Source organism: Mirounga leonina, unplaced genomic scaffold (assembly GCF_011800145.1).
Source record: "Mirounga leonina isolate KUSES-001 unplaced genomic scaffold, KU_Mleo_1.0 Mir_366, whole genome shotgun sequence".
Taxonomy (NCBI): Eukaryota; Metazoa; Chordata; class Mammalia; order Carnivora; family Phocidae; genus Mirounga; species Mirounga leonina.
Window position 1 is genome coordinate 26,319,607 of NW_023270709.1, and position 22,538 is coordinate 26,342,144.

General features: G+C 44.5%; 1 protein-coding gene across 5 annotated transcripts in view; it reads left to right on the forward strand.

Moving 5' to 3' along the window:
* CARMIL1 (capping protein regulator and myosin 1 linker 1) overlaps nucleotides 1-22,538 on the forward strand; it is a 308,617-nt gene that overhangs the window by 271,431 nt on the left and 14,648 nt on the right. For all 5 annotated transcript variants that reach the window (XM_034985796.1, XM_034985797.1, XM_034985799.1 and 2 more), the window contains 3 exons: nucleotides 9,097-9,209; nucleotides 15,538-15,967; nucleotides 22,370-22,451. In XM_034985796.1, the coding sequence (XP_034841687.1) occupies nucleotides 9,097-9,209; nucleotides 15,538-15,967; nucleotides 22,370-22,451 (625 nt within the window). The remainder of the gene's footprint in view (nucleotides 1-9,096; nucleotides 9,210-15,537; nucleotides 15,968-22,369; nucleotides 22,452-22,538) is intronic.

Here is a 22,538-nt window from a genome sequence, read left to right on the forward strand (position 1 = left end):
CTTTTTTTTTAAGTAAGGAAGAGGCTTTTTAGATAGGGAAGAAGATGACCTCCACACTAGATTCTCGCTGGTTACTGAATGGCTCCTCTTTGGCTCTTTCCATGTGGAGAGTCATTAGCAGTGTAACTTGTACCTGAGATGATGGTTTGTTTCCCCTTGATTAAGGCGACCCACAGGAAGAGAATGTTGTGAACAGAATTTAAAAACTGAGAAGGAAAGGGAAGAAAGTGGAGACAGAGTGCTGGTGGAGGAATGTAGTAGGTATATGCCGGAGAGATTTGAACTCTGCCCACAGCAGAGCCCGGCTCACAGGTCCTGCTCATGCCCAGCTCTTCCATCCAAGGGACTCGGCTGGTGGCACAAGCCTGTGGCCTAAAACCATGGGTTGTGGTCATGGGTCCAAGTGGATCTGGCTTCTTCCCCAAGGATGTGAGATTCAGCTTGCAGGTTCTCCCTTTCCCTGGCAGTGTCTGGACATGGGATCATTCTGAGCCTGAGCCAGCTTGCTTCTAAAATCCCAGCACTGCCCACATCATTGTGTCATCATGACAAATAAATGGAATAAACGTATACAATCTTTTATTAAATGTAAATATTGTTCCTCAAAACTAATATTTTCATTTTATTAGCGTTAACTCTATTTACTATATTGATACTTGCTTTTCTCTGTGTCTCCTGTTGCCCCTCCCTGACACTGAAATGGGGAAGGAAGAGAAAAACATCCCTAGAAATGGATACATATCACTCTTAGCTCCTCTAATTTGGGGAGATTTTTACTCATGTTTATTAAGGAGCAAGCACACTAATTTATAAATTCATATTCAAAAATTATTTTCTTAGTAGAAGTGACTTTTAGAAAGTCTGCTTTGGGGATGAGAGCTTCACATGGGTAAAGAGTGGCAGTGCCATTTTCAAAGGCACCAAAATGAGCCAGTATAACAGGTATAACAGGTGAGGAGGGAAAGGGGGTGCAGATATTATGCCACATCCCCAGTATTTCCAGATGTGTTTCTCGCTCATATCATAGTCCATTGTGGGTGTGTCTGGTCAGGGGACCCCACAGTGGTCATTCAAAGACCCAGGCTGCTTTCCTCTGAGGCTCCTCTTTGGTCCTTGGAGTCCTATCCGGTCAGCTGGAGGTGCTGTGAAGCACTCAGACACACACCGAGGAGGTTTGATGGGTCAGGTCTGACAGTGACATTAGCCAGAGTGTGGCCGAGTGGCTGCCTGTCTGCATGTGAACCTGAGAAACTCGTTCTGACAGTGTCGGTCAACAGGCAGGTGTGGCAGGAGGGCCCACAAGGGCTCCATATGCATCCGATGCCAGCTAGCTCCTGCTTCTGCTGCCTCACCTCGCATAACCATAGGGGAAAAGTATTCCCTAAAGGAAGATCCATCTGCAGAGAAGAATGAAAGAATATTGGACTGGAATTCAGGAAACCTGCCAGGGTCCAGGTCTAATGGCCACTAACTAGACTCCTCTCCACTGGAAGGAGTTTTACAGACTATCTCTTCGTTCTAGGGAATGTGAAGCCCAGGGCAAGTAACTGACTTGCCTTTGATCATCCTCTGAATGACTGTTCCATATCCTACAATGGCTTTGCTCTGCACGATCCGTCACCGTTCATTTGCCACAGTTTCTGACATGGTTCCAGTGATGAAACAAACCAACTCTAATGAATAAACACTAAGTCCTGGGGAATCAGTTGTCTCCACATGCTTCGAATTGCAGAATCACAGTATGACCAGGCTAGAAGGGATTTTGATGTCATCTTGCCGGTCCCTCATCAAGGACTTAAAAATCTCTATGCAACCAAAGTAGTTAACCATTCTGGCTATAGTGACCTCTCAGAAGCAGCCATTCCCTAGAAGCTCCAGTTGTTAGCATGTTATTTTTTATGTGTTGCTGAAATCTGTCTTTATAATTTTAACCTGGCCATCTTGTTCCTGTCATCTGGTGTGGCACATGTCATTGAAGGAGACTTAGCAGACTTACAGATATTTGTGGGTTATTACTTGGTCTTTCCTTCACCAGTCTAAATGTCCTCAGCTTTTTCGATGTTCCTCATATGACACTGTCTGCAATCCATTTATGGATTTTTTATTTATAGCTTTTTGTTACTCTTTTCTGAATAAGTTGCAGGGCAATACCACCTCCTTCCTTCTAACTGCAATATTTCTATTTATTCATCCACAGATAGTATTCACTTCAAAAAAAAAACAAAACACTAATTCCAGTATAGTTAACATACAGTGTTTTATTAGTTTCGGGTATGAGGTATAGTGATTCAGCAATTCTGTACATTACTTAGTGTTCATCGTGATAAATGTGGTCTTAAACCCCTTCATGTATTACCCCCATCCCCCCATCCCCTCCCTCTGGGAACCATCAGTTAGTTCTCCATAGTTAAGAGTCTGTTTTTTGGTTTGTCTCCTTTTTTCTTTGTTTGTTTTGTTTCTTTTTTTTTTTTTAAGATTTTATTTATTTATTTATTTGAGAGAGAGAGAATGAGAGACAGAGAGCATGAGAGGAGGAGGGTCAGAGGGAGAAGCAGACTCCCCGCCGAGCAGGGAGCCTGACGTGGGACTCGATCCCAGGACTCCAGGATCATGACCTGAGCCAAAGGCAGTCGCTTAACCAACTGAGCCACCCAGGCGCCCCTGTTTGTTTTGTTTCTTAAATGAGTGAAATCATGTGGTATTTGTCTTCTTGGACTGACTTATTTCACTTAGAATTATACTCTCTAGCTCCATTCATGTCATTGCAAATGGCAAGATTTCATTCTTTTTAATGGCTGAGTAATATTCTGTGGTATGCACTACACCTTCCATCCATCAAAGGACACTATGGCTGTTTCCATATCTTGGCTTTTGTAGATAATGCTGCTATAAACATAGGGGTGCATGTAACTTTTTGAATTACTGTTTTCATTTTCTTTGGGCAAATACCCAGTGGTGGAATTACTAGATTATGTGGTAATTCTTTTTTTTTTTTTTTTCAATTTTTTGAGGAACCTCCATTCTCCACAGTGGCTGTACCAGTTTGCATTCCCACCAACAGTGCCCAAGGGTTCCTTTTTTCCCCACATCCTTGCCAACACTTGTTGCTTCTTGGATTTTTGATTTTAGCCATTCTGACAGGTGTAAGGTGGTAACCCATTGTGGTTTTGATTTTCATTTCCCTGTGATGAGTGATGTTGAACATCTTCTCATGTGTCTGCTGGCCATCTGTATGTCTTCTTTGGAGACATGTCTGTTCATGTCTTCTGGATTATTTATTTGTTTTTGCTGTGTGGAGTTGTAGAAGTTTTTTATATACTTTGGGTATTAACCCTTTATCAGATTTGTCATTTGCAACTATTTTCTCCCATTCCGTAGGTTGTCTTTTACTTTTGTTGATTATTTCCTTTGCTGTGCAGAAGCTTTTTATTTTGATGGTTTTGTTTCTCTTGCCTCAGAAGACATGTCTAGAAAAATGTTGCTGTGGCCAATGTCATAGAAATTATTGTCTGTTCTCTCTTCTGGGATTTTTAGGGTTTTAAGTTTCACATGTAGGTCCTTAATGCATTTTGAGTTTACTTGTATGTATGGTATAGGAAAGTGGTCCAGTTTCATTCATTTGCATGTAGCCATCCAGTTTTCCCAACACCATTTGTTGAAGAGACTGTCTTTTTCTCATTGTATATTTTTGCCTCCTTTGTTGAAGATTAATTGACCATATAATCATGGGTTTATTTCTGGGCTCTCTATTCTGTTTCAATGATCTATGTGTCCTCTTTTGTGCCAGTACCATACTGTTTTGATCACTACAGCTTTGTAGTATATCTTGAAATCTGGGAATGTGGTATCTCCAGTTTTGTTGTTCTTTTTGAAGGTTGCTTTGGCTATTTGGGTTCTTTTCTGGTTCCATTCAAATTTTAGGATTGATTATTCTCATTCTGTGAAAAATGCTATTGGTATTTTGGTAGGAATTACAGTAAGTCTGTGGATTGCTTTGGATAGTATTTTAACAATATATATATTTTTTCAATCCATGAGTACGGAATATCTTTCTCTTTTGTCATCTTCAGTTTCTTTCATCAGTATTTTATAGTTTTTAGAGTACACATCTTTCACCTCATTGGTTAAGTTTATTCCTAGGTATTTTATTCTTTTTGTTGCAATTATAAATGGGACTGTTTCCTTAATTTCTCTTTTTGCTACTTTATTACTAGTGTATAGAAATGCAATGTATTTCTGTATATTAATTTTGTATCCCATGACCTTACTAAATTCACTCATCGGTACTACTAGTTTTTTGGTGGAGTCTTCTGGGTTTTTTCCTATATGTAGTCATGTTTAGTGAAAGTTTTACTTCTTCTTTACCAATTTGGATGCCTTTTATTTCTTTTTCTTGTCTGATTGCTGTGGCTAGGTCTTCCAGTACTATGTTGAGTAAAAGTGGTGAGAGTGGATGTATTCACTTTTTAATAGCTGTATCATCTGGGTAACTGGTAGTGGTCACTCTCAGGCAAGGCCTATAATCTTCTGTATTTGTAAGTGTATTTCAGACAGAGAAAAAGGGGGTACGTGCATCAAGAAATGTGAACATACCCCAAAGTCCTGGTATACTTGCTATTACATCTCACTGTCCAGAAGTAAGCCATATTTCCAGCCCCAGGTACAAGAACATCTGAGAAGATAATGTGTTTCACTTGGATACACCAAATTAAGTCAGGGTTTGATATCGAGACTGGGTAGGCATGTGGCAGTTTCTCCTGTTACTTATTCAGTTGAGAAGGTTTCCTTCCTAGTTTGCTAATTTTTTTTCAGTGAATGAGGGTTTAATTTGATTGTTTTTTTTCTTCAGTATTTCTGGAAATTGATCATTTATTTTTCTCTTTTGTTTTGCTATTGTGAATCACAATAACAGACCTTTCTAATGGCACACCAGTCTTGATAATAATTATGATACTCTTTTTTTTTTAATTCTAGTATAATTAACATATAGTGTTATATTAGTTTCAGGTGTATATTCTTGCTTTGTTTTAATATACTGCTGGGCTTTGTTTACCATATTTTATTTGGGATTTTTTAAATTTATATGCGTAAATAAGAGAGACCTGTAGTTTTTCTTAATCTTGTCTAGACCATCCAACTACTTTGGGTTTCAAAATTACACTATCTTCATAAAATTAGTTCAGAAGGTCCCCTTTCCTCTTCTCTGGAACTGTTTGTATATAATGGAGATTTTCTGTTCTCCTGGGAAACCCTCTGGGCCTGATGCGTTGTTTGTGTGCAGGTGATGCTTATATGTAGGTTCCTCTCCTAGGGATTTGATTTCTTTTGTTATGGATCTAATCAGATTACCTAATTCTTCTTAAGACCATTTTGGCCATTGATATTTTTCTAGGATATCATCTACTTATCTAATTGTTCATTTAGTTGTTTGTAGAATTCTTAGAACTTTTTAATTTGAACCATAGCTGTGTCCCGTTTTTTCCCTTTCTGATCTATTTTGCCTCTCCTAATTTTGCAAGGTTGTCTCTTTTATTAGTCTTTTTTTTTTTTTTTGGAAGAATCAGCTTTAGTTTTATTTGTCCTCTCAAATTCATCAATTTTTGTCCTTTTATTATATTTCCTTCATTTTACATCCTTTGGTTTCCTTATTTTCTGACTTTATTGCTTAGCTCTCCCTTCTCCATGATTGTTACTGTCTAATGGATGCATGTAAGATTCCATGATTATTCAGCTCACTAATCAGCACTCTTTGGGTTTATGTGTTTAGAGTTACTAATAATACACTAATTGTCCTTCCTTCCTGCCCATCTCTCTCCATCCGGCCTATGGAGACATAAGAGATTTGGCAGCCGCCTCGTCAGAATCCAGGTGCACCACCCACAGTGTTTCCTTGGTGTGTTCATCTTCATAATCCTGACGGAGGGTGGTCTGAATTGTCATTAGTCCTCATAATCACTGGCTCATCTTCTAAGCATTCACAAATTATCCTTTTAGCATGTATTCATACACCAGAGGTGCAAAATCTACCTTCTTGATTTGTCAAATACTGACAACAGCCATTCTGCTGCCCTATTTTCTTTGCAAAAGCCTTTCTCTGTGTGCAGGTGGAGCCCGTTCCAGCTGGCTCAGGGATGGGATTTCTGCTCTCCCCTTCCAGTAACGACGCTACACTTTTTAGTCTGAAATTTATGCTCCTTGACAGAAAGACCAAAGTCAAATGGGATTTGGGCAACTTCTGATGTCTCTATGTCCCTTCCTTTCCATTTGCTAGCAACTGAGCTAAAACAGCATGTGTGTTTAGCCTTGAACTGTTCAGACAAACTGTGTTTCCTTCTTGTGTTCGATATTTCTGCTGCTCTTCGTACAAGCCGCTTCTTAGTCCAACAGATGCATTTTAAACCACATCTCACTGAGGATCTCCCAGTGACTCTGGACTTCCCGTAACCTCTCTGCTCTCAGTGTCTTCATCTCTAAAATGACAGGGTTGGACTGGGGGATCTACCTCAAGGTCCATCCAGCCCTGAAAGCTGGCCCGTCCTGCATGAAAGCAGACTGCTGTGTGGAGCCCTGTCTGCTTCCATCTCTGAAACCCATTGATGTTCTCCCTGAGCCCTGAGAACTTTTTGTGCTCGCTCTGCATTCCGTTTCAAAGCAAGAAGAAAGGAAAGGGTGTAAAGGAGAAATTTATGCTAGTAAAAAGTAATTTTTTTTTCTCAAAATGGGAAAGAGAATTTGAGAGGGAACCTCTGAGGGGAAGCATGGGTCCGCTGGAAGGAAGCCCCGTGTTAGAACCAGATGTCCTGGGCTCATAATCCTTCTCATCCATCAGTCAGGGGAGCTGTGTGGGTACCTGTCACTCTCTGAGCCACAGTTTGATCTGTGACTAACCAAAGACTAAGATAAAACTATCTTTCCTTTTCAGTGCAGAGTAGATGTGAACATGGAATCAAGTGCAAGACACTTGTTACAAATGATCAAGCATTCAGCACACACAGGGAGCCATTATTACCGTGGAGATCCCGGTCTCTATTAACATGCTAACACAGGCAACTTCTGTGCTGCTTTTATCTTCTGTGATAAAAGTGAATCCGAGAGCTGCTTTCTCTCCCTAATTGAGTTATAGAACTTTGCTGATTCTCTGCTCTATTATAATGCATAGGAAAGCCTTGCTTTAATATATAGCACCATTCAGATGAGAGGTATAATTGTTATTATTCACATTTCATAGGAGTTCTTTTGTCTGTGACCTGTTACCTGCTCACTTTTCAGTATTTCACAAACATGAACTCAGACACACAGCTCATTTTCATAATGGAGATCTCCCAGTGAGTGAAGTGGATGATTGCTTAAAGCACATGATTGGCTTTTTCTTTAAGCAGTGCATATGCAGACATGGACATGAGCCAAATTCCCCCGGAGGTAACTTGACACTTGCAGATCAAAATTACAGAAAGCCCCTTCCCCACCACTCTGTGGCAGGACATTCAGACCAGATATCTCAACCACAGGAGAATTTGTCCTTGTGCCCAAAGGAATGGGCAAAATACGCACTCTTTCTCAAGGGCCCACAACCTATTGGTGTGAAATATTAATACACCATTGCAGACACAAATCAGACATGTGGCTGAGCTCACTGTGAGTTGTCCATTCAAAAAGAAATGCTAACTTGGTAAATGATTTCCTTATAGCTTCTCTCCTAAGACCCAAGCTTTCAAGTGTCTGCTGGATGCCTGACCCTGGGTTTCCCACAGCACTTCAAATGCTCGTCAGAAATTGGACTCATCATTGCTTTCCCCAAATCTGGTCTTTGAACTGTGTTCCCTAGAACCATGCTTCCCATTCTCCCAGCCTAGAAACTTCGACCTCATCGGAGGCACCTCAATTCTTTGTATTCTCACTTCTCCAGCCCTTAATTTGCTCCTTGTCTCCTCCAGATTAGACTAGACTATTCCAGGAATCTTTCTTTTGTGTTCCTGAACAGATTCCACTACATACATTCCCTGGCGTCTCCAATATGTCCTTCATGCTGCCCTAGAATTATCTGAACAAAATTCAGGGTGGGCCATGCCCCTCTTTTGTGGGCTCCCTATCACCCACAAAGTAAATTCCACACTCTTCAGCATAAGATTCGAGGCTATTCACCATAGGTCCTTGTGTTATTAGTTGGGAAGTATTCGTTCAGCTATAGATAACGAGAGATACACAACTAAACATGACTTAGTGAGAAACACTGATTTTTCTCGACTCCCAAGAAATCCAGAAGTCTCAGGATCAAGGACTGGTTTATTCAGCAGCAAAGCACAAGCACCCAGGTGTTTTGTGCCCTTCTGCTCTGTCATCCAGCACATGTTGGCTTTTGCCCTCAGGCTTGTCCTCTCTTGAACCCCATGTGGGTGCTTTGGCTCCACCATCACATCCTCCCCCATATAACCATGCAGGAAAACTACATTCCTTCTTCTGCGGAAAACCTGCTCATGAGCCCCTAGCCGATCTCCCTTATATCTCACTGACCACAATTCCATCATACGCCATACCTACCAATCATGGGCAAAGAGAAAGAATTACGGTATTTGGCTTGTAGAAGTAAGTATTCACACCTTGAAATCAGGATTCTTCCCGCCAGAAGGAAAGGAAGTGGGGGAGGGGGTTTGGTTGCAGAGGCCCCTGTTAGGATCTGTCAGGGTCTGTACCCAGCACTTAATCCCACCCACACACCACTGGCCCCTGGCCACCGGAACGCTCTCCAGTCTCAGAACCTAGCCCGTGTTTCGTTTTCCCACGCACACTCTCTTCCCTTACCATCACCTGCAATTCCAGGCTGCACCTCGAGGGGCGCCGCGCAGCCTGGTAGGGCGAGCTGTTCGGGGCAGTGGGTTGCACAGAGCTGCCGCTAGGCTGTGCGTGTGTAGTGCATGCCTCGCCTTTGTTTCTGCGCCTGGCGCAGTCCTACGCGGGGCTCCCATTCCTGCAGACCGCAGGGGCCCCCAGTTAGCCGGTCGTGTCCTTCCCGTGGCCCTTATCACCGAGCGTGGACCGGGTCGTGATGTTTGCCGGATGATGCCGCCCGAGTTACCCTTCCCCGTGTTTGACTTGCAGGTCTGCGCTGCTAGCGTCGTCCCCCACGACGGTGAGCAGAACGGCCTCATGGGGAGAGTGGACGAAGGTGTGGATGAATTTTTCACCAAGAAGGTGACCAAAATGGATTCCAAGTGAGTTCAGAGCCATTCTGCTAATAGTACTGCTTCATGCACATTTAAATTACGAAGTTGCCATGAAACTTACCCTGCCAGGGCTTGTTTATCTTATTTTGTATGTATTACGTAGGATTGACTATTCTGATGGTTAGCAAAATGTGATCTCCAGGCCAGCGATCTCACTTGTCAACTGGGAACTTACTAGAAATGCAGATTCTCAAGCCGCTACCCCAGACACACCGAATCAGAAACGGGATGTGGGGCCCAGCAGTCTGTACTTTAATAAGCCTTCCAGGGTAAACTGAGGCATGCTCAAGTTTGAGAACCATTGTGCCGTTCTAAAATAGAACACACCCAGGTATTTTTTTAGGGCTTTACCACCGGCACCTGGATGACTCTATTCCAGAGTGGTGAACTTTGAGAGCTGACATTACTTATTTCTAGATTCTCCTCACTCAGAATTTGGTGGTGGGTGGGGGGGTGGGGAGGGCTGTATCACTGCTAAAATGTCACGGCTTCAACAGACAGTGTCAACATGAAGTTGTCTTATTTTCTTATTCGTAAGTGGTGTTTCCTTAAAAGACAGCCCTTTTATGAACTTCTTTTGACAGCTGTTTAACCTGGAACACTTCCAGCATTAAGCAGGATTTGTACCGAGTTATTTAATCCCCAACCAAAAGGCAGATCTATCCCCAAATACACTCTGAACGTGGATTTGTGTCTGAAGTATTCTTCACCTGGGGATAGCAAATTCAGGAATGAACTGAAACCATAGCGATAAGCCGAGGGTGGGAGGGTGGACAGGCCAGCACACGTAGGGAAGAAACTGGTCCATTCCATAGATTGATGGGCCTTATCTTGCCTCAGCAGGATGGTGAGGTGGAAATAAGTGAAGTTTTTAGATCCATACCAGTATAACTCACCGCACGTTAGAAGCTTCAGGACCCAATTATTTGTCTTCTTTGACACTGGCCTTGAAGCTTGGCATCCGAGGAAAGATTCCATGCTCCCATTCTTCAAGAACAAACCTCAGTGTCATTTATTCTCTGAAGCTGTCTCAGGACTGCTCTGTCCCCACCCCCCAGATTAATTGCTCTTTCTCTGCTGCTGACTCAAAGTTGTTGTTTTTTTTTTTTCATCCTCTGCATGCATCTGTTAGGGCACACATAATCCTCTGAGCATTTCTTCTGTTTTAAATTTTTTTACGGTGTGGGGAATGGACGGATGTACTCTCAGTGTAAAAGATTCAGGCAGTCCCGATATGCAAACATAAACAGAACGAAATGGCAATGTCCCCTTTTAATGTTGTGCTCGCAAGTCATTTGTCCCCAGAGAATGCTTGTTTGTTCTTCAGAAGCATCCCCCAGGTCTTACTGTTCATTATAACTTGAGTGTCTGACACAGGCCTGTAATATATAGTCTGTCTTCAGTCACAGTTGGTTGAATGAATTTAGACGGTCTTGCCCTGTATCCCCACAAACTACAGACACCACTGGGGGCTCACCTCCTCCTAAATTTCAGAAGTTGGTATGTTGTTAGTGGAAGGTGTATGCATGCTTGGTCTGCCCCCGTGTGATTTCCTGCATCCTTATGATGCCTTCTTCTGTGACGGGCTCTGGAGGAAAGTTAGGCGAGTTTTAGAAGGTATAAAATCCACTTTCTACAAAGATACTGCTCTGGGAGTATGTTTCAGTGCACAAATAATAGAACTAGAAATCAATTTTCATCAAATAATGATGGAATCTACTAGAAGTTTTGATTTTTTTTTTTTCATTTCTTTTTTGTTATATAAAAACAGACTGTCAGTTTGATGTGTAAAGGGCTAGGCACGGGTAAAATCTGCCAGTTGTATGAAGAACATTTGCAAATCAAAGTTATAAATGCTCCTAGTTTAAAACACCAGATGTTCTACAAGGCTCTTACCAAAAAACCCAAAAAGCAAACTATTGTTTCTTTCCCCACTCCCTATTCCCCAGAGGCAATTAATTCCTATGCCTTTAGCTATTTATTTTTTATTTATGCTTCCATATTCTTTAATAACATTTTTTGCTATTTCCTGTTTTTCAGATTTAGATAGCAAGCATGACTGTTAGCTCCTCACTGTAGAGGATGATAATTTAGCTCTGATACATTGTGACCCTACTGCCCACCACACTCTCTCTCTCTCTCTCCTCCATGTGAATATTCATGACTGAGTTACACCATCTTTGGGTTTGCTCTCCTTTACAGCCTCTTAGGTTCCCTGCAGTTAATAATCATCCCCTTCCCGTTTGCTGACTTTTCCGTATTCCTGTCCCTGCCATATCCCATACCTCTCCAAGAAAGGCATAAATCTCCTCCACATTTGTTCACGTATCCTCCGTGTCATCTCCTGCGACAGACAGACCTATCCTTCGCTGCTGCCTGACTGACTGCGTGTGGCATCTGGGCCCATTTCCCTGCCGTCACCCCCGCCACCTCCCGTCTCTTTCTACTGGGGGCTTCCCTTGGCCACATGCCTGTGTCCTTTTCCTGTTTCCTTTGGCCTGTGTTTTCTCCTTCCTCCTTTGACTCCCTTGTTTTGGTGAACGACCTCCTCCGGTTGCATCCTGAGAAGGGCCGCTTGGGAGGGGAGCATCTGAGACTTGTAGATCTTTTGTTTTGATTAACAGTGTAACTACATATAGAATTCTCGATTGAATCCATCTTACTTTAGAATTTTCAAAACCTGGTCCCATTCCCTTCTAGCTTCTAGTGTTGCTATAAGAATCTGTCTGTCGGGGAGCGAGAATACCCTGTCCCCTTCAAGATCCTTCTAGCTGGACTAAGAATCAAATTGACATGAGAAAGATTAACAGGAGAGAATCAAATATAATAGTGTATGTATAGGGAAGCCACACAGAGGGGAAATTCCAAAGTCAGTCCGGCAAAATGAGGCACGTATGTCATTTTGGACTAAGGAGATGGCGACAGGGGTCGGGACTTCAATGGGAAGGAATGCAGTTCTCAGGAAGAGTAAATGTTTGCTTCACAAGTGTCTGCTGAGCCACTCAGACAAGGGGACATAGAGGCCTGGTCCGACAGGCCTTGCTAGGTTCTGCACCACCTAGCGCTCCTGGTTCGTAGCGTAATGTAGTTCTCGGTGCCCACAGCTCTCTTCCTGGAGGAGCTCCTCTATCTAAATTCTTTTAGGCAGTCGAGGGGGGATGTGAGGAGCTTTTTCCTGAATTGGCTGGGTTTTGATGACTTGTTTACTCAAAATAATCTTCATGCCAAAGCAGCCCATCTTGAGGCAGCCTGGCCTTGGCCCGTACAAATGCAATGTTGTCATGAGCCTGCCCTGATCCTTTGTTACTTGTTTTTGTTTTTACTCTTTTTCTGGAAAGTGTTTGGGATTTTCTCTTTGTTCCCAGAAATTTATGATGATTGGCTCTGGGTGGGTTTGCTTTGTTTTGTTTTGTTTTTTTGTTTGAACCCCTTTGCTAGGCACTAATGAGCCATTTCAATCTGAAAATTCATGTGCTTTGGTTCTGGGATTTTTCCGGAATTATTTTTTTCATAATTTCTTCTCTTCCTTTTTCTCTGTACTCTTTCTCTAAAACATCCATTATTCAAATTATGTGTTTTCTCTATGAATCCCTAGTTTTTATTTTGTTTTGTTTCTATCTTTCTCTCTCATTTTCTCATTCTTTCTGTTACCCTATTCCTTGTCATCTGGCAGATTTCCTCAGCTATATCTTCCAACCTTGAGTTTTACCTCCTGCTATCACATTTTCCTATTATGCTTGTTTGATGGTGCAACAGTTTTTTGCTCCTTCATTTGAAATGAAATAAGACACTAGTGAGCTTGGAAGTTGGTGTCTTAGAGGCAGTGAGGCTCTAACGGGATGCCTGGAGGCCAGCAAGGAGGCGGCCGTGGCCAGCTGCGGGGAAGGTCAGAGGCCTGTCCTGGCAGCATCCACGAGAGGCCGGATCCCACCAGACAGGCCCAAGATTGTGGGGTGACAGGAAAGGCCTGAGCAAGTGAGGAAGAAAAAGCGGAAACCCTGCTTCCCCACACCAAATAATGAATATTATACTCTCTTGTTAACTGCGCATAAAAGGTAGAACCCCAAACCCCCGCACACAGCTCGCTGTCTCTTAAGCTTATACTCACATCTTGAGAGTATAATTTATTTTTTGTTTTGTTTTGTTTTTTTAAAGATTTTATTTTTAAGTAATCTCTCCACCCAATGTGGGGCTTGAACTCATAACCCCAAGATCAACAGTTGCTTGCTGCACCCATTGAGCCAGCCAGGTTCCCCTCGAGAGTGTACTTTCGGTTTAATAAACTTTCTGCTTATGTTGCTTATCCAGTGTGTTGTGTGTCTGTCCTTCAGTTCTTCCTCCTGATGAGACCAAGAGCATTCCAGGACATCTTTGGGACAGGCTGGGTCAAGGGCCCAGGGTCTCCCCAGTTCACCTGGCAACAAGTAGAGCCTGTTGAATGGTAGACTTCAATGTAGGGTACCCTTCTTGGATCATTTTGTTGGGCGAGGGTCTCCCTGACTATCTGAGTCTTTGGGTCTTTTCTCTTGAGCTTGTTGAGAAATTTGATCTCCTGCCTGGAGGGCATAAACCTGGCTGCCCTATTCTAGGATCCAGAATGAGAGAAAGAGCTTGTGAGTATCACTGTTCCAATATGCAGGCTTTCCTGTGATTGTAGGGGAGGAAAAATAATTTTCTCTCTACCCTTCTAGGTTCCTGGCTGAGATACTCCTGTAATGAAAGACAGATTAACAGGAGAAAAACAGAAGTTCAAGAACAAGGATGCTTCCTATATACATGGGAGAGACTCAGAAAAACTGAGTAGCTTCCCAGAATGGCTCAAGCCACCACCTTAAATGCCATTTTCAGCTAAAAACAAAAGACAGATGTTGGGATGGGGGGCAGGAAGGGTGTAGGATAAGTGTGGGGAGGTTACCAGGAAAAGGTCTCTAAACAGGGTAAGGGTGTTACACAGATTTAAGTCCATACCTTCTCCATTGATAAGTTTCTAGAGATTTAGTTCTCCTCCTTCTCTTCCTGCTACTGAGAGGAACACACTTATAAATGGAGATTTCTCTTATAAATGGCTCTTCCCAGAGGGCAACTTCTCAGTTCTCAGAGCTTCTCCGGCATCTACTATTTCTTTTTATTTTTTTATTTTTGCTCTTCTTGAGCTTAACCTTGATTTTTATTTTATTTATTTTTTTAAGTCATTCCTATTTTATTTATTTTATTATGTATTTATTTATTTTTATTATGTTCAGTTAGCATCTGCTATTTCTTAATCAGTCTAAAATAATCCTTGTGCCAAAGAGGTATATTTTGGGGTGCCATGGTCTGCTGCCCCTCACCCTCCCCGGCGGGTAAACTTGGGCGCAAAGGGGCAGTTTTGGTCTCTGGTTTGGGGAGAGGATTTGACGGTTTGGTGAATGGGCTTCTGGCTCTCTCCCTCTCTAGAGCCCCCCTTCACTTCTGTTTCCAGAGGTGCCTGGAGCCCTGGGCAAACCCACCGCCTCTTGTCTCCCCCACCAGCGCTTCAGGGAGCAGCTTTCTATGTCTGTTGAGTCCGTTTTCACTCACAATTGTCTTGGCTTCCAGACTGTGTTGTTTTGTCTTTCTTCCACTCTGGGGCTTTTCCCTTTATTTTTTTCTTTACACCTTTGGCCGTGGTTTCACGGGGGACTCAGAGGAGCTAATGGGGTCTGCGTCTGCCATCTCTTAAGTGAAAGGCACCAGGGAGACCTCCCATCGGCCCCTTGGACTTGCTTTTTCCCCTACCCATTTCCCCGTTCCTGAATATTGTCTTTCATTCCTGAACATTCTCTTTTGTACAACTCTCTACCAAAGCTCACTGTCCTTGTTGCCTTTTAGTGGTATTACATTTAAGCAAGAACCCACATCTTTGTTTGAGTTGAGCGCTAACGGTGGGATTTCAGATGTGATCTAGTGATTATGCAAGGATTTTAGGTGGCCGTGGGGGAAATCTGGCCCTTTCTAATGCCAGTCAGATTAAATAAGGCCATCCCCCACCTGTGTCTTTGAGAAGCCAGCTTTGCTGGAAGTTCTTACAAGTGGAGAGGCCATTGACCAGAGCATTTAGATACAGAAACACCTACCCCTTCAGGTTTTCATTCTTAACTGGTGGTACCTCCCTCTCCTGACCTGTGACTATGATAACATTCCACCTTTCTATTTACCAAGGGCAAAGACTCAAATTTTTTAACTGCTTTGGAATGGCTGCTAGAGAAGCAGCAATCTCCGTATTTGTATTTTGATTGATTCTGGCTGGAGCTTTAATTACAGCAAAACCCACGGTATTTGTTCTTTTGAATCCCAGGAGATCATCAGCAAGAGGCTCAGAGTCCCACGAGCTTAGCGAAGGAGGAGATGAAAAGAAAAAGCGAGATTCTCGGAAAAGCGGCTTTCTCAATTTAATCAAATCCCGGTCCAAATCTGAGCGGCCACCTGTGGTCTTGACGACGGATGAACCGTCCTCGCCAAAGGGGGCCGTCAGAAGTCCAGCCACGGACACCCCCAGGAAGGATGCGAAGCCCGTGGAGCACAATGGCAGTTCGGAGCGGACAGAGGAGATAAAAACCCCCGACTCCCTTGAGGAAGGTCAAGGGGAGGACGTGGGCAAGGTGGAGCGGAGTGACAGCAAGAGGAGCCCGCAGGGCGGGCGGAGGTACGGTGTCCAGGTGATGGGCAGCGGTCTGCTGGCAGAGATGAAGGCCAAGCAGGAGAGGAGAGCGGCCTGTGCGCAGAAGGTGAGGGTGGGTCCCTTCTGACTCGGTTGTCTGTGTGATTTGCCCCCTCTCGGTTTTTATGGGCGAGAGAGGTACAGAGCCAGCCTGTTTGATGAAGTAAAAATCCAAATCCAAAAGCCTTTTTCCGAAAGAACCCAGAGCACAGACAACAAGGGCAGGGCCATGTTTTCCCTCCGGCGCGAGGGCCCGCTTTTCGGAGCCACAGTGTTTGAAGGTAAGTCGTTGGCTGAGACTCTGCTGGCCTTTCCCCACCTGCCGAGGTGCTTTCTGTGCAAGTCAGGAGCCTGGGAATGCAGGGAGATGCTCAGAGCTGGGGAGAGGACCAGTCTGTTGAATCCAAAATGAGACCTGAGCGTGACCAGAAATAGAACTGACAGAGGCTAATAAAAATACTGAAGCCATGGGGGTGCCTGGCCGGCTCAGTCAGTAGGGCGTGCGACTCTTGATCTCAGGGTTGTGAATTCAAGCCTTGTGTCAGGTTTTATTTTTACTTAAAAATAAAAATAAAATAAAATCTTAAAAAATACTGAAACCAGATTCTAATTATATGAAAATAGATCTGCTTTTCAGTTTTTTCATAATTCCCTTTTCCAAACCTAAAAATTCCTTACTATATTCCAGATTTGAAAGTCAGAAGGAAAGAGGGTCAAGGTATTCTGTTAGAATTAACTGAATACTTGGTCATTGAGATATGTTGTGGATTGCTATGAAGAAAAAGTTGATCGTTTCAAAATTGCCAAGTCCCCCAAAATCTGACTTAATATATCATTTATCCTTCGAACATCTTTTAAAGTAGACATTGTGGTTTCTTCTTCCATTATCTCCCCTTTCTTCTACAGCTACTTGAAAGATTATAGCTTTATTGTGATCACTAAGCTCATCATACCCAGGTTAACCCAGGTTTTGGGTATAGTGCATGAATCTGAGCTCTTTTTCATGTATATGACTGGGTTTCCCAAAGAAAGGAAAATTGCCTATCTGTTTTTTTTGAAGTATCAGAATAAAACAATTCACCCCAATGAACCTTGATTTTTAGAAAGTTACTAGTAAACTGTATTATAGACCAGGGTGTGGAGGGCTTTTTACATGACTTAACAACTGATTATTTTTTCATTAAATCCTGCATCCCATGTGACTTTACAACTGTTCACCATAGTTCCTCCACCAGCACCATAGTTATCCAGCAATTTCCCTGTGACAGATCTCTCCTAACTTACTCATTGACCCTTACAGAAGGTTGAGGAGGGTGCAGAGGGGGGACCATATAACTGTATTCTGCTAATTCAGCAAGGCAGGCACGATGTGGCCTTCACTGGTCAGAATTCTGAATAAACACTGACCACATCACTGGTGAGTCAGAAACCCAAGGAAATGTTTAAATTTCAATCCATTTTATAGAATTTCTTACAACAATGAATGGGCTATTTTCACTAACGAGCTGTTTATTGCTGTTTATTTTATCACTGTTTTCACTGATGAACAGCTGCTTTTTGGTAGAAAGATGGGAAGTGCTAGAGCGTTTTTTCCATGTGCTTTGGATTGGATACATAAATTGGCTTGGAGTGACAAAATTCCTGTTTTAGGTCTTAGTTGTCCAAGGCTTATAGTAATGAGCTCCTAGCGCCATCTTGTGTCTATTTAAAACAACATCAATAATAAAAATCCTTAGGACAGGTGGACCCCGGAGATGTTGTGGGTTCAGTTCAGATCAACACAATAAAGCAAATATCACAATAAAAGCGAGTCAGATGAGTTTGGGGGTTTCCCAGTACGTAGAAAATCATGTTTACACCGTACTTTACCGTACTTTAGTCTCTTAAGTGTGCAACTGGCATTGTGTCTAAAAAAACAATGTACAAACCTTACAATTTTAAACTATTTTATCGATAAGAAATAGCGATCATCTGCGCTTGCTGGTGGAGGGTCTTGCCTCCTCGTCGATGGCTGCTGACCGATGAGGGTGGTGGTTGCTTAACGGCGGGTTGGCTGTGGCAGTATCTTAAATTAGACAACCATGAAGTCTGCCGCACTGATTGACTCTCCCTTTCACAAATGATTTCTCTGCAGCACGTGATGCTGTTAGAGCATTTCACCCACAACAGAGCTTGTTTCAAATTGGAGTGAATCCTGTCAACCCTGCTGCTGCTTTGTCAACTAAGTTTCTGTTATAATCTAAATCCTCTGTTGTCATTCTGATAATCTTCACTCCATCTCCCCCCCCCCCCAGGAGTAGATTCCATCTCAGGAAACCACTTGCTTCACTCATCTGTAAGAAGCCCCTCCTCCTTCGTTCAGGTTTGACCATGAGAGGGCAGCAATGCAGTCCCCTCTTCAGGCTCCCCTTCTAGCTCTCTTGCTGTTCCCACCACGTCTGCAGGGACTTCCTCCACTGGAGTCTTGAACCCCTCCAAGTCCTCCATTCGGGTTGGAGTCAACTTCTTCCAGAGTCTGCTCATGTTGATGTTTTGACCTCTTCCCACGAATCAGGAATGTTCTGAATGGCATTTAGAATGTCGAATCCTTTCCAGAAGGTTTTCAGTTGACTTTCCCAGATTCATCAGAAGAAATACTATGGCAGCATTAGCCCCCAAAATGTATTTCTTACATAGTAAGACTCGAAAGTTGAAATAAGTCCTTGATCCATGGGCTGTGGAATGGATGTGGTGTCAGTAGGCGTGAAAACAACAAACCACAACGCGCTCTTGGGTGACCAGGTGCGTTGTCCATGAGCAGTAATGTTTTGAAAGGAATCTTTTATTCTGAGCAGTAGGTCTCAATAGTGGACCTAAAATATTCAGTAAAGCATGTTATGAACAGATGTGCTGTCATCCAGGCTTTTTTGGTCATCCATTGATAGGGCAGAGGCAGAGTAGATCTAGCATTATTCTTAAGGACCCTCGGATTTTTGGAATGGGGACTGAGCATTGGCTTCAGCTTCAAATCGGCAGCTGCATTAGCCCCTAATAAGAGTCAGCCTGTCCTTTGAAGCTGTGAAGGCAAGCATTCTCCTCTCTAGCTGTGAAAGTCCTAGATGGCATCTTCTTCCAAAGGAAGGCTGTTCGTCTACACTGATAATCTGTTTTCTAGTGTAGCCACCTTCATTCATTCTCTGAGCTAGATCTTCTGGAGAACTTTTTGAAGCTTCTCCATTAGCACCTGCTGCTTCACCTTGCATTTTTCTCTTCTGAAGCTTCCTTAACCTCATGACCCCCCCCTCCACTAGCTTCAAACTTCTGCAGCTTCCTCACCTCCCTCAGCCTTCATGGAATTGAAGAGTTAGGGCCTTGTTCTGGATGAGGCTTTGGCCTAAGGAAATGCTGTGGCTGGTTTGATCTTCTGTCCAGGACACTCAGACTGTCTCCATATCCGTAATAAGGCTGTTTCACTTTCTTATCATTCATATGTTCACTGCAATAACACTTCTCATTTCCTTCAAGAACTTCCCCTTTGCATTCACAGCTTGGGTAACTGTTTGGCTTGAGACCTGGCTTTCAGCCTTTCTCAGCTTTCTGCATGCCTTCCTCATGAAGCTTAATCATTTTAGCTTTTGATTTAAAGGGAGACGTGTAACTCATCCTTCACTTGAACACTTAGAGGCCATTGTAGGGTTATTACCTGGCCCCATTTCAATATTGTTGTGTCTCAGGGCATAGGGAGATGTGAGGAGAGGGAGAGAGATGGGGGGCGGCGGGGTGGGGGGAGGGACGGCTGGTTGGTGGAGCAGTGAGAACATGAACCACATTTATCAATGAAGTTCACTGACTTATATGGGCACGGTTCATGGCACCCAGAACCATTACGATAGTAACATCACTGATCACAGATAACAGAACAATAATGAAAGAGTTTGAAATATTGTAAGAGTTACCAAAACGTGCCACAGGGGCATGAAGTGAGCAAATGCTGTGGGAACAATGGTGCTGACAGACTTGCTCAGCGCAGTGATGTCACAAACCCTCAACTTGTAAAAACAAAAGCAGCATCTGCAAAGTGCGATAAAATGAGGTATGCCTGTATTGAAAATTCAGACCGGTCAGCAGTGTTCTATCAGAATAATAAAAAATAGGAAAGGTTTTCAAAACTTAGTATGTACAAGAAGGGACACCTGGGTGGCTCAGTCGGTTAAACATCTGACTCTTGATTTTGGCTCAGGTCCTGATCTCAGGGCTGTGGGATCGAGCCCCCTGTCGGGCTCTGCGCTGCCCTTGGGGAGCCTGCTTGAGATTCTCTCTCTGCCCCTGCGGCCCCTCCCCTCCCTCACGAGCTCTCTCTGTTAAGAAAAAACAAAAAACCCCCCACAAAATTAGTATAAGAGTATTTTCCCCTAAAATGACTATATTCTTTACAAAAGTTAGCAGCATAAGCCGCACTGGTCGGTATACTATGGGTAAAATCTATGGTGTCTTCACTCTTGAGTAATTTTCTTTACACTATTCACATTTAATACATGTATTTAAAGGAAAAGGACCGTGAAAGTGAAGACGTGTGCTTCTCGTTTATTAACAAAGGCGCGTAACAAGTGCTGAATACGGAGGGCCCCATCTTTTCTTGGGGGGCCACCTCGTTGTCAGCTGCCTGCTCTCAAAGACGTCACAGTGTTTCATCCGCATTCCGCCCGGGCGTGTCTGATCCCCGGTACCTACCTGAGAAAGCCAGGAAGGAAGGAGAAAACACACCCTCTCCGATGGTACTCGAAGCGCAGGCAAGCGAGGCGCCGGGGTGCGAAGTGTGAGCCGGCCTCGGCTCTGGGGGCCGGCCCGGCGCTCACGCCCGAAAGCCGGGGTCCCCTTCCACTTGCGCGCCGCAGCCTCGTCCCGGCCACGTGCAAGTGGGCCACCTCCTTACCTGTGTCTGAGCGCAGGGACACCCGGCCCCGCCTCCCGGAGGCCAGCAGGCGCCCCCTGCGGGTCCAGGCGGGGACTTCGCGCCCGTCCTCCCAGTGGGCTCCCCCGAGCTCACCTGCGGCCCTGGCGCGGGACGCCCTTTCCTTGGGATCCCTCTTCCTCGGGGACACCAAACAGTGTGCGCATTCTGGCCGCGGAACCTGCGTGCACATTCCTTCGCAGACACCTGCACGGGAGCCTCCCCCAGTGGAGCTTCCCCGGTCGTGCTGAGAGGCCGGGGCACCTGCTACGGTGCCCGGTGCTGTGCGGGGGAGCCGGCGCTGCGGGCCAGCGTCTGGCCGCGGCTGGCTGGTAAATGCCGTAGACGAGTCAGATCCTACCTGAGTTTCAGGTAACCCCTCCTATAGTGTCACCGATAGCGGGGAGCTGGGAAGTGGCAGCAGCTATGTGCTTTTCAGGTTTGCCAGAGCGCGGGCTGCGACAGGCTGAAGGTCAGGCCCCGGGCTCCCTGCCCAGCTGCTTTGTGGTTTGGGACGGGAGGTAGATGCGGATCGTCTTTGTCAACAGGATGCTTAGGGCATATTAAGCAAACCCTGGGTGTTTCGTTTCAGGCACCTTTTTGTATCTAAATGCCTCGCTCTTAGGTAGGCTTTCTGCACCGCAAGGAAGAGCCCGAGTCCTGGCTTCACCGGTTACCACTCCTTCCCCAAGACAACCACGTCTAACCTTGCCCCCCTCTGCTGTTACAAACCCCTTCGCTTGAAGCTTTGGCATCTTTTCTTTTTCTTTTTCTTTTTGATTTTTGATTTTTGCGAGAAAGTACGAGGGGGGGCGGGGCAGACGGAGAGGGAGAAGCAGGCTTCCCGCTGAGCAGGGAGCCCGATGCGGGGCTCGATCCCAGGACCCTGGGATCATGACCTGAGCCGAAGGCAGATGCTTAACTGAGTGAACCACCCAGGTGCCCACTTTTGGGTTTTTTAAATTAATTCTGGCGTGTTCATCCATGACCTCCTAAACAAGACTCTTTGTCCTGTGGTTCTGCCTCAGTGGCAGGGAAGGCCCTGTCCGTTATAGGCCCCTTTTTTACCTTTCTTGTACATTGAAGTTGAAAAGGTTTCCACTGCTTTTAAAATTTGATTTGGGGAGCTCAACTTGGAGGGAGGGTCCCAGCAACTCACAGAGTGTCCGTGTCCCTGCTGCGTGGAGCATCAGGGGCTGCCGAGCTGTATAGGTATTCCACAGAAAAACCCCACAGGAAGCAGGAACTGTCCCTGAGCCCCCTGGCTTCCCCTGAGCCCACGCACCTGTCACCTGGGGGAAGCATTCTGAGGCACTGGCCACACTCTGGACCTCAGCCCTGACTGTGAACGCAGAACAGAACCTGCTCACTGGAGCTTTGTTCCAGGAGGAGGCTCAGGGAGACAGAGAGGTGGGACACAGTCAGTGTGAGAGCAGTAAAGAGGCCATTATTTGTTGTCATTTATGTTCTGCTTTGTTCTTTTTCTTACATTTTAAATAAATATGCACTTTCCCGGGGCTGTGTGCTTGAATTTTTCAGAAGCTCGGGAATGAGGCCATCTCTCAGGATTCCTCCAGCCTGGCCTTGGGCGGCACAGAACGGCTGGACGGATGTGGGGCAGGTAAGACCATCACCCTCTAAGGAGAAGCACTTCCCGTCTGGTTCCAGGAGTCACACATGATTGACAGAAGAAAAATTAGGATGGGAA